Raw genomic sequence first — 15051 nt, 5'->3', positions numbered from 1 at the left:
GAAGGGGGCGGTAATGCACCAATAAGCTGGATGCCAACCGCCGTTAAACTGGAAAGAAGAAGAAGAAAAATCCGCACAGCCAGCGAAGGATCGAACGCAACTGTTTGGAACGAGCGCACCTTTTTATAACAACCAAAAAGTTTTGTTGTCTGTTGAAGTCTGTTCTTCTACTACTGTTGGTAGTAGAAGAACAGACGTTCCTCTCGCTGATAGCAGAGGAGCGGATCCAGCGAGAGCTTGATGGGACGACGCGGAATGAAAAAGTTTTTTTTAGGAGTCGTGGTAGTAGAGGCGGCGCAACTATAACGACATGTGAATAATCCCGCCCACTCTAAAGCGGTACTGAACTGCAGTGCAAACCGTGCCGAGCCGAACCGTGCCGTACTGAGGAAGGAATATTTCGTTTTCTACCTATTTATACTTTGTATTTTCATTGGAGTTTATATTTTTGATTGCACTTACTGGTAATTCTAATAATTGCCCTCGGCTTAGAAGGAGCCTGTGTTGTTATTTGCATTGCTCCCTTCCTGCGCTTAAGTGCGAACTGTAGTTTCGATTGGACCATTTGCCCTGCTATAGGCTATTGGCTGTGCTAATTGGAAGGCGGCCACAGCGACTGTGGACTATTTAAACGGCTTGGTCACTGTGACAACTTGGGATAAGCGATTAGTCAACAGAAGAGAATGACGGCAACGCCAACAGCGGAAGCGTTCAGCCCTCCTTGTGTGAAGACCAACGAGGGTAAAGACCTGCGACTTTACCTGCGCGACTTAACATACTATGTTGTTGGTTTAGATGATTAACAAGTTTATACAATTCTTCCTCTCCTACAGCAGAAAATGTGTGGAATTGTTCCTCAGGGGATCTACAGTGCACGATAGCTGATGGCTGCATGGTTATAATTTTATCTATAATAGTATAGATCTTGGAAGTAAAGAAGTCATTATTGCTGTGCTGTTGGGAAATGTCAGCTCCTGTTGATGCTTTTTTTTTGTCAATTTAGCCACTGTACTGAATAAATACATAGGGTTGTGTTTGTTTTCTTCTAAGAGATGAAAAGTAAGCAGATCTAGCCATTTTTAAGACTTTTCTGTAGGAGGAAGTACTTTCCCTCCATGCAATACAAAACACCTCTAGTTTTGTTTTCTTCCAGCTGCGCTCCATTTTCCGGGCTGCTCTCTTTAGGCTGCAAGTGTGCTCGTTATACCACAGTGTCGCACTGTTTTCCTTAATCTTCTTTAAGCATACAGGAGCAACCGTATCTAAAGTGCTAGAAAAGAGAGAGTCAATAATTTCTGTTACATCATCCAATTTTTCTGAGCTATCAGATATGCTGAGGAATTAAGACAAGTCGGGAAGATTATTTACAAAGCTCTTTTGTGGTAGCTCTTTTGTCTTTTGTGGTAGAAGTGATTCCTTTAGCTACATGGAGTATACACAAGACTAGATAATGATCTGAGATATTATCGCTCTGCTGCAGAATTTCAACGCCATTAACATAAATGATCATAAATGAAATATTACCAAAAGAAAGGTAAAATAAAATAAAATTACTTGCAAGATATTGATCAATCTTATAATGAAGATTCGACATAAATCATTCTACAGCTATTAATTGTTTTCTGTGTTAGCGAGAAATGTGCAGGCACTGACGCACACCCTGTTCCTGCGGCAGGTGTCTTTAATCACCCGGCAACTCCACCCTACCACACCTGCTCTTAACCTGTGTGGGCTTTGCTCACACACACACAGATAGATGCTCATCAGTCCACGCAATACTGCATGGATCACTCTGCTTGTTCAGACAGAAATGCTGACAGAATGAGGAACTGCCTCAGGGATGTGGATTTGTGTGTGTGTGTGTGTGTGTGTGTGTGTGAGTTTTACTGAAGATCATCAAAACAACAGGGCATGTTTAGAGAGAGCAAGACTGAGTCAGTACAATCACAGTCATTAGATATGACTTATACTAGACCCATATTAATAATTCTCAGACACAAGATCCAACTCAAAACTGTCTCACATTAATTTTCAGATTTTTGTGTAGCATTGTGGTTTCTATATTTACATTGAGTTTTTAATCTTATAGGCCCAAAACAATACTAATGACCCTATTTATCATTTTCAATAGGTTCAAACTGCCTAAATATGCTACTATTTTCAAAAGTTTGGAGTTGGTATGAGTTTTTTAATGTTTCTGACAGATGACTCTTATATGCTCAGGTTATTCCTTTATCAAAAATACAGTAAAAATGGCCAGTAATGTACTGTTAATTTACAGCCCTTTACCGTTAATTTACAGCTTTTCATTTTTACAGCATGCTACCGTAATACTACTATGTAAATTAACTCAGCTTATTTGGGAAACCGATTGCTTCAAACAGTTTGAGTTTAAAAACTATTATTCAAACGGTGTTAGTACTGTGAACTTATTTCAATTTTAATGGAAAACAGTATTTTACTGTCAAAATTTGGTCGTTTTTTTACAGTAATTTTTAACAATGTAATAAAATTTTGATAATGATTACAATACATTAAATTTTTGTTTTAATCTAATTTATTTCTGTGATGATAAAAAAAAATATTAATCTCCAATATCATATGATCTTGACATACTTGACAATATATTTTTTGTATACAACCTATTGTTACACTGAATTACGTTTTTTTTCTGTAAATCAATATAAAAATGTATGATAGTCATTACAGAAAAGTGTAAAGCTGTATTAAACTTGTATTATTTTAATGTCTTTGACCCATGTTCATTCCTGAATTATGACTAGTCAATACAGCATTCCAGCTGTGCTTATTTACAGTAATTTTTAACAATGTAATAAAATTTTGATAATGATTACAATACATTACATTTTTGTTTTAATCTAATTTATTTCTGTGACGATAAAAAAAAATATTAATCTCCAATATCATATGATCTTGACATACTTGACAATATATTTTTTGTATACAACCTATTGTTACACTGAATTACGTTTTTTTTCTGTAAATCAATATAAAAATGTATGATAGTCATTACAGAAAAGTGTAAAGCTGTATTAAACTTGTATTATTTTAATGTCTTTGACCCATGTTCATTCCTGAATTATGACTAGTCAATACAGCATTCCAGCTGTGCTTAATTACACAATAATTTAGCAACTATGACACAAAACACCTGTTCACCAGCTACCAAGCACATCCCCTGGGAGTCCGTAGACATGATATATAAACATTTTCTTAAATTTTTATGACATTTCTATTTGAATTAACATTTGCTGATAATCTTTCAAGCATTAATATTAATTAATGTTCCTAAAGCAATTCTAGCTGTTTTTACACCAGGGGTCCCTGGGTTTGTAAAAGTTAATTTACATGAACATATAACTGATTATTACTGTATCTTTCTCTCTTTCCTTCTCTCTCCCTCTCTATCACATACATGTAAACACACAATGAAACATCTGTGATGGCCTCAGGTACTCAGGCTTGTTAGGAAGCACTATGCTAATAATATCTGGCAGAATTGGATTCATTGTGCTGCGATTGTGTTGCAACTGTCCCTTGATTTCTCTTCCTATTTCTTTCTCTCTGTCTCAGTAGGATTTGACGTTTTAGGTCAGGTCTTCAGAGGTGTACAGCAAAGCGATCTAAAAATAATTTATGTCCACCCTCCCAACGCTTGCCAACATTTTCAATAGAATTCTAACATGAGCTGTAAATAAAAGAAAAGAAAAGGTGTTGATACTTAGGAACGCATTACTATTATTATTCTTTGTACTTCAGCTTAGGGGGTTGTTCAGATCCCTAATTATTATGCTCTACTGCTGCACCATTTGTGCCACAGAAATTAATGATACCTGAAATCATAAAGTCAATTAATTAAAGGTGCTGTATGTAAGTTTTTGACTCTACTAAAGCATAAAAATACCATAATATGTTTGCAGATATTTAAGAAACATGCTAAGTTAACATATTTGTTTATCTGAAAAACAATGCTACAGTCTGTTATTCTCCTTTGAAAATGTGCGTTCCGGGCCGGAATGTCCGTCTCTGTTTTGGTTTGTGAACCCCGCCCACTGCCAGTTTACCCAATTGTATTTCGGCATCCCGGGTTGCCAGTTGGCGGGAAACACAGCGTATTTCATTTCAGTCATGAAAGCTGGCAATCGAAAGTGTTGGTGTCGTCAACCTGGCAACCTGCATGTGCTTGAAGTCTGAGGAGGAGGGACAGGGTGAAAAACCCTCTCCAATATTTTTAATTTGGACTGCAATACCTAGTTCAACCACTGGGTGTCAATCCTACATACAGCACCTTTAAGCAATTGGCTTGGCAACAAGTGGACAATAAAACAGGTGAAAAATCACATTTAAAAGTCACATTTAAAGGTTTTCCTTAAAAATGTAAATTCTCTCATCATTTACTCACCCTCCACTTGTTTCAAACCTGTATGAGTTTCTTTCTTCTGTTGAACACAATAGAGAATATTCTTTAAACAGCTGACGGTAGCCATTGACTCACATATTTTTTTCCCCATAGTATTGAAGTCAATGACTACCTTCAACTGATTGGTTACACACATTCTTCAGAATATCTTCTTTTATGTTCAACAGGAGAAATAAACTCATTCAGGTTTGTAACAACTATTGATTAAATGATGACAGAATTTTCATTGTTGGGTGATCTAGCCGTTTAAAGTCCACAATATCATAGAAATTAATAGGCTCTTTTGACTTGGGCAGTAACCACCTAGCAACCATCCAGAAAGCAATAGCCTTGTAGAGGTTTCCTAGAAAGTGTTACGACATGTACTTTTTGGTTGGAATATCTAAAAGGTTTCAGTTTCCACCTAGAGAACTCTGAACTGTTTAAATAGGTTCTGGAGTGCTGGGAGCAAAAAGATTACATCACAGCAACACGCTACCATGCACTCCACTCTAATTAGAGTGTGTTAATGAAGAACCAGATAGGGTAACAAGGACACACACGCATATGCAAGTACACACATGTCCGCTGTCAACATTTGCAGCAAATGCAGAGAATAATAACAAGCCTTATTAGTGAACGTAGCATATGAAGTGTAGATGTTTGTGGTGTTCTGTATAGTCCAGTGAAGGCAGGTTTCATTTGTAAGGGTGCGTCTGACCTGACAGACACGGAGAACTCTCCTGGTGTGCTCTCACTTTCCCTAATGAGAAACGCTCCACACTCCAGCGGTCTCAGACGATTTTCTGCAGCCTGCCGTGATATTCCACCCACAAACCACCTGCAAAATAAAGACTCATCTGTCAGTTCAGCATCATGTATATTTATGAATTGAAAGTGGACTACTGGTGATTCGTGGTGGTTTAGTCCCAGTCTGTCTCCAGCATGCACCAGGGCATGAATAATTAATATGGTTGCATTGTTTGACCATTTGCCAGTTATATTTACTTTGTTGTTGTTGATTTGCACACAAATGATAAGTCTATTCCTCTGTTAAAATGGTTAGTTGATTGTTTCTCGTGTCTGTGTTTCATGTGTTTTGAGGTTTACAATATGTGACTTTTGAAAGTATTTTATGTGGTGTTGTTGTTTTTTAGTTTTTGTCTCAAGCACTTTACTCTCCATGTACATTTTTATGGAGAATACATTAGATGAAGCACATACTATTGAATAATTTAGAATCACATAAATAAAAGGGAATAATCTGCAAAAAACTCATAAGATTTGAAGTTGGACTTGATCTAAACAAGCAGCTATTACATTTACATATATGCATTTGGCGTTTAGGCTTTTTACATAGCATTTAAGGCATATATTCTGTCAGTTTATGCAGTCCCTGGGAAATAAACCTATGACCTCAGTGTTGCTTGTGCCATGATCTTATGTTTTAGCTACAGAGATGCCAAATTATTATTGCAATATAGCAAAATTTCAAATTTTGCAACTTTAATTTTTAAGTTTAAATGAATATACATGCTTAAAATAATAAATAGGTGAATTTAACACAAAAAGCCATGTGAACTTTTTAAACCTGCTATTTAAGTTCTAAAAACATCTATTTTTTTCCAGAGGGATTTCAGAGGGATTGATTCCCCTTTATAAAATTTCTTATAGAATTCAAATGTAAGTTTTAAGAGGTTTGTGCATTGTTTTCTCACTGGATGTTTCAGTCCTTACATGATATATAGTGAAATGACATGTTTAATTGTGTTAACTGCCATCTTTTGCTTAATAAGTAGCTTCAGCTGCATTTATCATAAGCCAGCATTTGATCTCAATCAGTCCTATCTTTTTTTATCACGATCATGAATTTGAACTGACTCATCCTTTTAATTCAGAATGATTGGTATAGGTTCTCAGTCATAAACTGCCATGTTTAGATCAGGCCACAGCATGTTTGTTGGGGTTTGGTCTGGACTTTGCCTTTTGCTAATCCTCAATGCCTCACAAGGTTCTCAATCTTCCATGTCATGGTAAAACTGGAGGGTAAGGAAGTCCTTACTTAGCAGATGTCCTTACCTAGCAGTTTCAATCCTAGTCACACCATTGGGAAGGCCACACCCACAACTATTTGTGAGTCATGTGACCTCACATTGAGGTGTAATGCTGGGAAATCCTTCCTTCTTAAAAAAATTTTTTTTTTTTAAAGTCTGGATAATGCAGATTAATTCTACAATACAATCCTAAACCCAACCCTAAATGTGCTCCAGCTGAGCATCCAACAGCACCTTTCCAGCTGATGCAATCACCATCCACCTTGCCCAACACAAATACAACATTCAGAACCACGGAGAAAGCAACACCTACAAAATGCTTTGTGGACCACAGACTACTAAAGATATCAGACGTACAAATAAGGTAAAAGTGAAAAATATAAAATGAATGGATTATGGAAATGTCCTAGTTTCCAGTTCAGACAGCATCTCTGCAAAAAAAAAAAACATCACAATAACGGACTCTGAACATATGACTAAGCTGTCTTCACTTGAATGGTTAGGTTTTTTTATTATTGTATGGCTAGAACTAACATTTCCCTCTAAGAAAAGGTCAAATAAAGACTGCAAAGGTTTCCCAAAACATTACGACACCCCAGGTGAATAGGATGAAAATAATAGCTAATAGATATCAGTATAGTTCCCAATTTATTGATTACATTATGGATTCCAAACATTTTTGTAGTACAAATTTTCTGAAATGTGCAAATGAGGCATTATCTAATTAAAATGCAAATTTGCAAGCATTTCCAAAACATACATCTAAACATAGGCTAAAGCAATGTTCAAAATTCTTGTTTAATTGCATTGACATATTAAAGTTTTTTTTACAGAAGCGGTTTTGGATATCTCTTTCTATCACCCAAAAATCAGAAAATACTGTAAAACAGCTAGAAAACGTGTGATATATATGAGGAGAAAACAACTCATTTTGAGAAAATGGCCTTTAATGAGAGTATTGTAATTGAAATACAAACACAAATGGATTAAGTGCAATAACATAAACACTTAAAAGTGTATTTTGGATGTTACCTTTCCACTAACAACATTACTTGTCTGAAACAACACATTATGAAAAGCAAGACTTGACTCAAAATGTAGCAGTGCATGGAAAAACAATGTTTTTGCTTGTAGTGTCTTGCCTTAATGACTTTTGCCTTGTCATTCACATATAAGCCTCTTTTGTCATGTGATACTTACGTGTGAGGTCTTACATTGATATAGTTCTTCGGTACATAGCCCCGCCTACCAAACAGCTCAGCTGTGTACCAGTTCGGATCATCATTCATGTTTGTCACCTAAAATAAGCATAAGATCAGTATTCAGATGTCCACTATCAGTTAGATATTTCTCATCATTTAAGAATAGGGTTTTCAAAACGATGGTTCATGAATCACTGGGGTTTTGTGAGATAAAGAAAATCGAATAATTATTGAAATCTTAAAATGTAAAATTAAAATAAATATTTTAAAATTAATGTTTTTAAATAAAAATATTTATTTGTTTAAATAAAACACTTACTAAAAGAGATTAAATATGTTGTTTACTATTGAAATAGTACCTTCAAATACTTCAAATAAATATGTTATATCAAATGGGGTTCAGCTGACAAAAACATTTGGACCAGGATATTTCACTAGATCAGGCTATTTTAAGTGCATTTACCAAAGTAGGGTAATTGAGTTTTCTGCATATGCTTTTCAGAAATGTTCTGCAATTATACTTTGACAGTTTAAATCTTAATAATTAAACCATTTAAAAGAAGTATACTAATAGCACACTTGAATAAACTTCTTTTTCGTAAGGGTAGGTAGTGGAAATTTAAAAGACTTTTCAAGTATCCATGGTAACTGTAATTCCCCAGATAACATAATTTGGTAATCAAAAACAAAAAACAATTTGCAAACCTATGCAAATTACCTGCCTCTTGCTTAAGTTCAAATAACACATAAACAAATAACTGACAATGGCAGTGTGTTTTACTGACTTTACCGTATATGCTTCCTGTTTTATAAAGTAGCCTATAAAATAATCTTCACACAAGAATTATCTTGTACTGTCCCATCCCACAAGCTGCCCAGCTACATATATCATCACCTAATCACACAGAAATCCTTTCTGAAATACATAACACCAATGCACACACTCCCACCAAACTGACTCACTGATCTAGTATTTTCTGCTAAGGTGCAGCATGCAGACTAGCATCCTTACAGTTTCATCCAAGTGTGCTCTATATCCACAGTAAACTATTGCATGCTCACTCAGACTCACCTTCAGGATGTCACCCTTCTGGAAACTGATCTCATCACATTCAGTCGCTCTGAAACTGTAAAGTGCCTCAGCCTCCATCGGAGAAAGAACAGAAAAAGAAAAGGTAAGAGACAGGCAGTGAAGTGGAGATGAGACCAGGGTGAAATCAAGAAAGAGTTCAGAGACAAAGGGATGAGAAAGGGCAAGCACAAATGGAAACAGATGAAATGGTAAAGGAGATGATTAAAAAGGATGGAGTGTGGAGATGTATAATGGAGAGGCTGATTGAGACGAAGAATGATGAGTAGCCTTCAGCGCAGAAAAACTGGAGCGACAAAAACATTAAGTGGAAAACTGAAGAAGCATAATGTTGATGGAGAATCTGAGAGAATATGTGTGTCTGCCGTAGTACAGCTGTGCACGGTGGGAATGGAGGGGGATGGAGAGAGAAACAGAGACAGAGAGAGAGTGAGAGAGAGAGATAGGGAAGTGAGAAAGTGAGAATTAAAGTGGACATTATGACCAGATCAGAATATCACGTGCTTTCGATTCAATTTTTCAAATGCCTCAGATATAATGATATATAATATACACTAGCAAAAATAAAGGTCAAAACCCAAAAACACTTGAGTGAATTTGTTTCTTGTCTTAATTCAATCCAACAATCGGCCAGATTAATCGGCCAACGCGGTCCAATCTAGTAATCATTATCGGTAAAATCCACTATCGGTCGACCTCTTTTATATATATATATAAAGACAACACTGATTGGCTGTTGACACCACAAGAACCCCACCGATACAGCAAAAAGATAAATAAATAAAATAAAAATAAATGCTAACTATATGTTGTATATCTTTTTCAAATGTAAAATATATTTTGTTTAAATTCAAATGGAAAAATGTATTGCAAAATAAAAAGTCAATCAAGTGGCAAGACAATATATAGCTAATGTTAATTAATTATATATATATATATATATATATATATATATATAAAGATTATATTTAGTCTACAAAGAGTATATTTAGAATCGATTTAACTTATTTTATGAAGTATTTTAAAGTATGCAAAAAAAATTATAAATCTTGGTGATGGGGACACATGTTTGATATCCTCTGGCAGTTTTCTGTTTGAGCCAACAACATGACCCTTATTAAGAGTGCTTGCTGTAGTTGTGCATGTGTTTGACTGTTATGCATGTTGGTCACGTCCTCTCTGATTCAGATGACACGACATTTAATAAGCGTGCATGGTCACACAATATCTCATTTCTCTCTAGCTGCCTCTATACTTAGTGCAGCTTGATTAACTCGTTTTAAAGAGAGTTTTTCAAAGCTGTATAGCTTAAATATGAGACCGAACTGAATATTTAATTCTCTGATTTGTGCATGTTTGCATGGAGATGATTTCAGTGCTCTGTATCTGACATATGACAGTCAGTTGGCATCTCTAAGAACATGTGCTGGTGGGCAGCATCCCCCCAGCCCCCTGCCATACACAAACACTCACAAACATGTAAGAAACTGTCACAGTGCCTTTCAGTGCTCACAATGAGAGCTTTCATGGATGACAGCTGCGAGCCGGTGAGTACAGAAACAATATTTTCTCTAAAATCAAAGTTACTGAAGCTGTACTGCAAGCCAGTGCATTGAATATTGATATTATTATGTATTCCAGAAGTGCAAAGAATATTTAACCCTTATGAAAAGAACATTTACATTTGGTATGATGTTAATGCTGAGGATTCGTATACAGGTAGGGAGATAAAAGTTCCCATAAAACAGTTTTTATGGCAAGTACCATAGTTTGAACAATTTATTTTTTTTCTCTCTTATTTTATTATTATTATTATTGTACCTGCTTTGCATAATCTCTTTTTAGTTCACTTTTTAGTGTAGTTTTAAGTAGACTAGCTAAGTCTCTTTCTCACACGATTTACCCAATTTCATGACAAAGCCAGCATTCCATTACATAATGAACAGCTAATATAATCACTCAATTTAAACGCATGGTTAATTCAGATATTATCAGTAATTGTTGAGGTCATTTATGAACAACCACGATTTAAATTGAATGAACATTGCTTCATTTTGAGAAAGACATCGCTGAAAGTAACCATACCTTGCAATTCAGAACATGATTCAATCAGTAACTTGAATTTGTAATTGTGAGCCTTTCTGAATTCCTTAAAATAACTTCACATTCAATTCAGACTTCAAACTCATATTCATAATTTTAAAAATGTTTATTATTTAGAGATTGTATAAAGCATGAGATTATAGAAATATAGTTCCTGCATTTTTGTAAAGAATCGGTTGAGTGAATGATTCAATTACTGGCTAAAGATGCTTATTTTGTACCTGAATGAATCAGTTTTAAACGAATCGGTTGACTGAATGAATTACTCATACAGACAGACACTTGTTGCCACCTACTGGTGTAACGATATAATCCACAGACAGTTTCACAGGAAAATCCCCAGCACTAAAACACAGCCCAAAAGCCGGTCTAGAAAACGCAAGCAAAAAGTCTTGTACTGTTGTAAAACCTAGCATAAGTACAAACAACATACCTATCAATTATGTTCTCTTGAAAGGAGAGTTTGCTTAAAGGGTTTTACTGACATCGTCTTCGTCTCAAAGAGTGTCACAGCAGGGATCTACAGTACATATTTTAGCTCACTGATGATTTGCATGCATATCGGTTTTTGTAACATATCTCTTATTAGAGACAATTCGGCTTTTCCTCGGTGGAAGCTCTATCTCAGCTTCATACTCAACTGTCATCTGTCCTACAACAACACAGAGAGAACTGTATAAAAGATGTGTGGGCTTGCATGATATTCGTAATGGATTTAAAAATAAAGGTTCCAAAAGAGCTTTTACAACCTGATACCACAACAGAAGGTCACCTTTTGATGTGATTTGTTCAGGCAGCATGGAGCACATGTTTTCTGCATCACTCTGTAAGTTGGTCAAGTCTTCACTGGTCAGGGGTTTTACTGACTACCCTGTGTGTGACAAGTCTGATCACCTGCCATGTGATTGAACCAAACAGGTAACACATTTACATACTGTAAATGAATATATTATAAATATGTGCATAATTTTTTTCCACTTAAAAAGTTAGTGGCTGACAAATACACCTGACAATACACAAACACAAATTCAGCCAAAAAATTTTTTTTAACAGGAATTCATCTGTCATTTGCATAAAGTCTGTAATGTTACATAAGTTTTATTGTTGTATGGTTGTCATAGTGACAGCACAGCTTTGATTGGTGGATGCACAGTGTTGCTTCTCCTTCTGGCTGGGCTGGTTGCCATGACAGTCCTCCAGCTGCTACAGTCCTCCTACAAACGACTTTTTTTTGCACCCTCGAAGGGCACTTTAGGAACGTTCCAAACGAAAGTGAACAACTGAATCCCTTCACGAAGGCCCCTTCCAGAAGTCCGTTAGCGAAGGGAACATGCGAAGGTCACTTCACGAAAGTGATTTCCATTTTGTGATAATTTGATCTTCGGTTAGAAGATTTTGCAACTCATTTTAAAGCAAAGTTGGGGTTGATTTCGACTTCACATACAAACTTAGGTAGAATAGGCTAATTTAATTGGTCTTTATTTTAATGTAATACAAAATATGTTTCGTCAGTGATATATGATTTAAGACGATAGTGTAAGCAAGTTTAAGCAAGCTGTTTGAAAAAGTTTAATAGTAAATAAGACACAATTAGACGATATTTGAATAAAATAATAAGAAGAAGAAAAAATATTTATTTGCAACAACTGATGGAGTGCTGAATGCTGCACGCAGTCATTCGCCAAGGGAGTTCCAAACGCTTATACGAGACAGTAATGCCCTGCACCCTTCAAAGAACACACTTCAAGGATTCTGCCCTTTGGATGCTCACTTCCGTTTAGAATTCTCCCACAGTTTCTGGTGATGCGAATTCACAGGTTAGAGTTCACCAAGCTTGAACTTTGGAACAGTGAAATGCGAAACTTTTCGCACCAGCTTGAGTTTCCGGTCTGACGCATTCGCATGCTTATGAATGGAAGTCAATGGAATGAAAAGTGCAGTGTGACCGCCCCTTAAATCATAGCAATGACTCGCGGCACATTTTAGCGGATTCACTCGCTTAATTTTTTACACTTGCATTTGTCATTCCTTAAACTGTATACATGGACGTTTGGTCCTCTTAGACAAACAAAACTTTTCTTCAAATTGTGAATGGATTATGTAGAGAAACCGAGCAAAGGGCGCTCCTCTTATAGCACAGTTGATTTTGACTGTTGACCGGAAATGACTGAGCTGGCTTATCTAAAACCAGGAAGTAACCGTGCATATAGTCAATTGGGTTGATTTTGTTTTGCAGACCTGGCAACCCTGCTTTGAATTCAAACATGCAAATGCATTCATTGGCCAACAACGAAAATACCTGCACATGCTATTGAATGACTCTTTACTGCAGATGATGACATTTTTTCAACCTAAAGAGTATCAAAAGTGCTTGAAGTACCTAGGCATTTTTTGGCCATGTATCATGGTACCGGTGTATTGTTGCAATATGTTGGAGTACCTTGCAAATTGAGTTGTACATGAATATAATCATTAAGTATACACACGGCAATGTAGTTTATTTTAATTATATTAAATTATTCTAATAATAAATTACATTTAATAACTTAAAGGGGTCAAAATGAGCTCTGTTTTTAGCAAGCAATTCTAGTCCATATTGCTTTAAATGCTAATGAGCTCTGCTCACACCGCCCCTCTCTTCTGTGGGTGATAGTGATGGGAAGTCCGGTTCTTTTCCGCGAACCGGTTCTTTCGGACAGTTCGTTTCAATGAACCGGTTCAAAAAAACGGTATATATATATATATATATATGTTAAATGGTATGATTGGAACTATTGGAAATTACATTCTCTTTGCACAAAAACATAAAATGATACTTTTTTTTTTTTGGCTTGTCTCTGGTTTATGAGGACAGGAAGAGGAGCATGTTGTTTTATCCCACAGTGATGTGTTTAGTCACCTTTCCTCTCCCCCATCACCATTAGATAGTGGAAGGCCCCGCCCACATCGTTTGCTCCAACCACAGCTCTTCAGGGTAACAAATACTCCGGTGGCTGAGGTGGTTCAGTATGTGTTTTTATTATTATTATTATTATTTTCTCCTTTAATTCATGTTCCCCTTTTCAATAATATTCATTTTTCTTTGTTTGTTGTATTTTTTTAAACCTCTAAAAATGTTGTAATGGCCTCTGAGCAAATGCTTCAGAAGACAAGTGCCTTACCCCAGGAAAATGTTATTGTTTTTTGATAGCTCAGGAAATTTAATGTAGTTCTCAATTATATTTTATTTAAGTATCAGATGGTTCTCCTAAACTACAAGTAAAAGGGAAAGGGTTTCATCTAACAAGCGCTATTGTGCTCCATTGGTGTTCTTGTACTCCCTTTTGAATAAGAGTCTTTTAATGTTAGCTCATCTATCAGGCACAAAACATAGATCCTAGAGAGGGACTTAAGAGCTTAAGGACTGCATTCAATATGATATCTCACCATTACAGCACTGTCACTGGATCAGCTTGTAACAACATGACAGACATTATCATAGACAATGGTAAAGCTTATTCTATACACTTAAACCCCAGGATGTTCACAAGAGCAGGATTTATGGAAAAAAGGCCCAGAATTTGGCACATTATGTCTTTTATTTGGATCTTTTTTTATGTAGGAGGTGTTTGGAGCTCTCTCAACACACAACTGTGTCCGTTCTGGATAATGAGCGTTTTACTGTGCAAAGTTTACTAGAGAGAGGCCCAGCACCTTTTGTACTGGCGAGACTTTTGTTTTGTTATATTTTCACATTTTTATTCACTTGACTTTTTTTTATAATAAGTGACTAATTGCATTCAAAGTATATGTCTGTTTTAAAGGGGTCATATGATGCGATTTCAATTTTTCCTTTCTCTTTGGGGTGTTACAAGCTCTTGGTGCATAAAGAAGATCTGTAAAGTTACAAAGACTAAAGTCTCAAATCCAAAGAGATATTCTTTATAAAAGTTAAGAGTCAGCCACGCCTACCTAAAATGGCTCGTTCTAACATGCCCCCACATATCTACGTCACGATGTGGGAAGATTTGCATAACGCCGCCCAAATGTTCACGCAAAGAAAGAAGGCGTAACTTTTATTCTCGCTGTAGTATTATTATTGCTGTGGCCGCCATGTCATGAAGGCGCTGTGTGTTTCGTTGTGAAAGCGAAACTACTTTGTTTGGCCTTCCAAAAGAGGACAATATCTGCTTCGTCATGCCT

The 15051-nt window shown here is 36.1% G+C and overlaps 1 protein-coding gene across 1 annotated transcript in view; it reads right to left on the bottom strand.

The window, feature by feature from the left end:
* Positions 1 to 9130, bottom strand: part of grapb (GRB2 related adaptor protein b) — a 13568-nt gene extending 4438 nt beyond the window's left edge. The window contains exons 1-3 of the mRNA XM_016531454.1: positions 8749 to 9130; positions 7675 to 7772; positions 5142 to 5261 (exon numbers count right to left, since the gene is read on the bottom strand). Of these exons, the coding sequence (XP_016386940.1) occupies positions 5142 to 5261; positions 7675 to 7772; positions 8749 to 8826 (296 nt within the window). The 5' untranslated portion in view covers positions 8827 to 9130. The remainder of the gene's footprint in view (positions 1 to 5141; positions 5262 to 7674; positions 7773 to 8748) is intronic.
* Between the last annotated feature and the right edge of the window lie 5921 nt (positions 9131 to 15051).

This window comes from Sinocyclocheilus rhinocerous, unplaced genomic scaffold (assembly GCF_001515625.1).
Source record: "Sinocyclocheilus rhinocerous isolate Xijiao unplaced genomic scaffold, SAMN03320098_v1.1 scaffold3, whole genome shotgun sequence".
Lineage (NCBI taxonomy): Eukaryota > Metazoa > Chordata > Actinopteri > Cypriniformes > Cyprinidae > Sinocyclocheilus > Sinocyclocheilus rhinocerous.
Note: the sequence above shows the minus strand (reverse complement) of the source record. Positions and strands in the feature narration are given on the sequence as shown.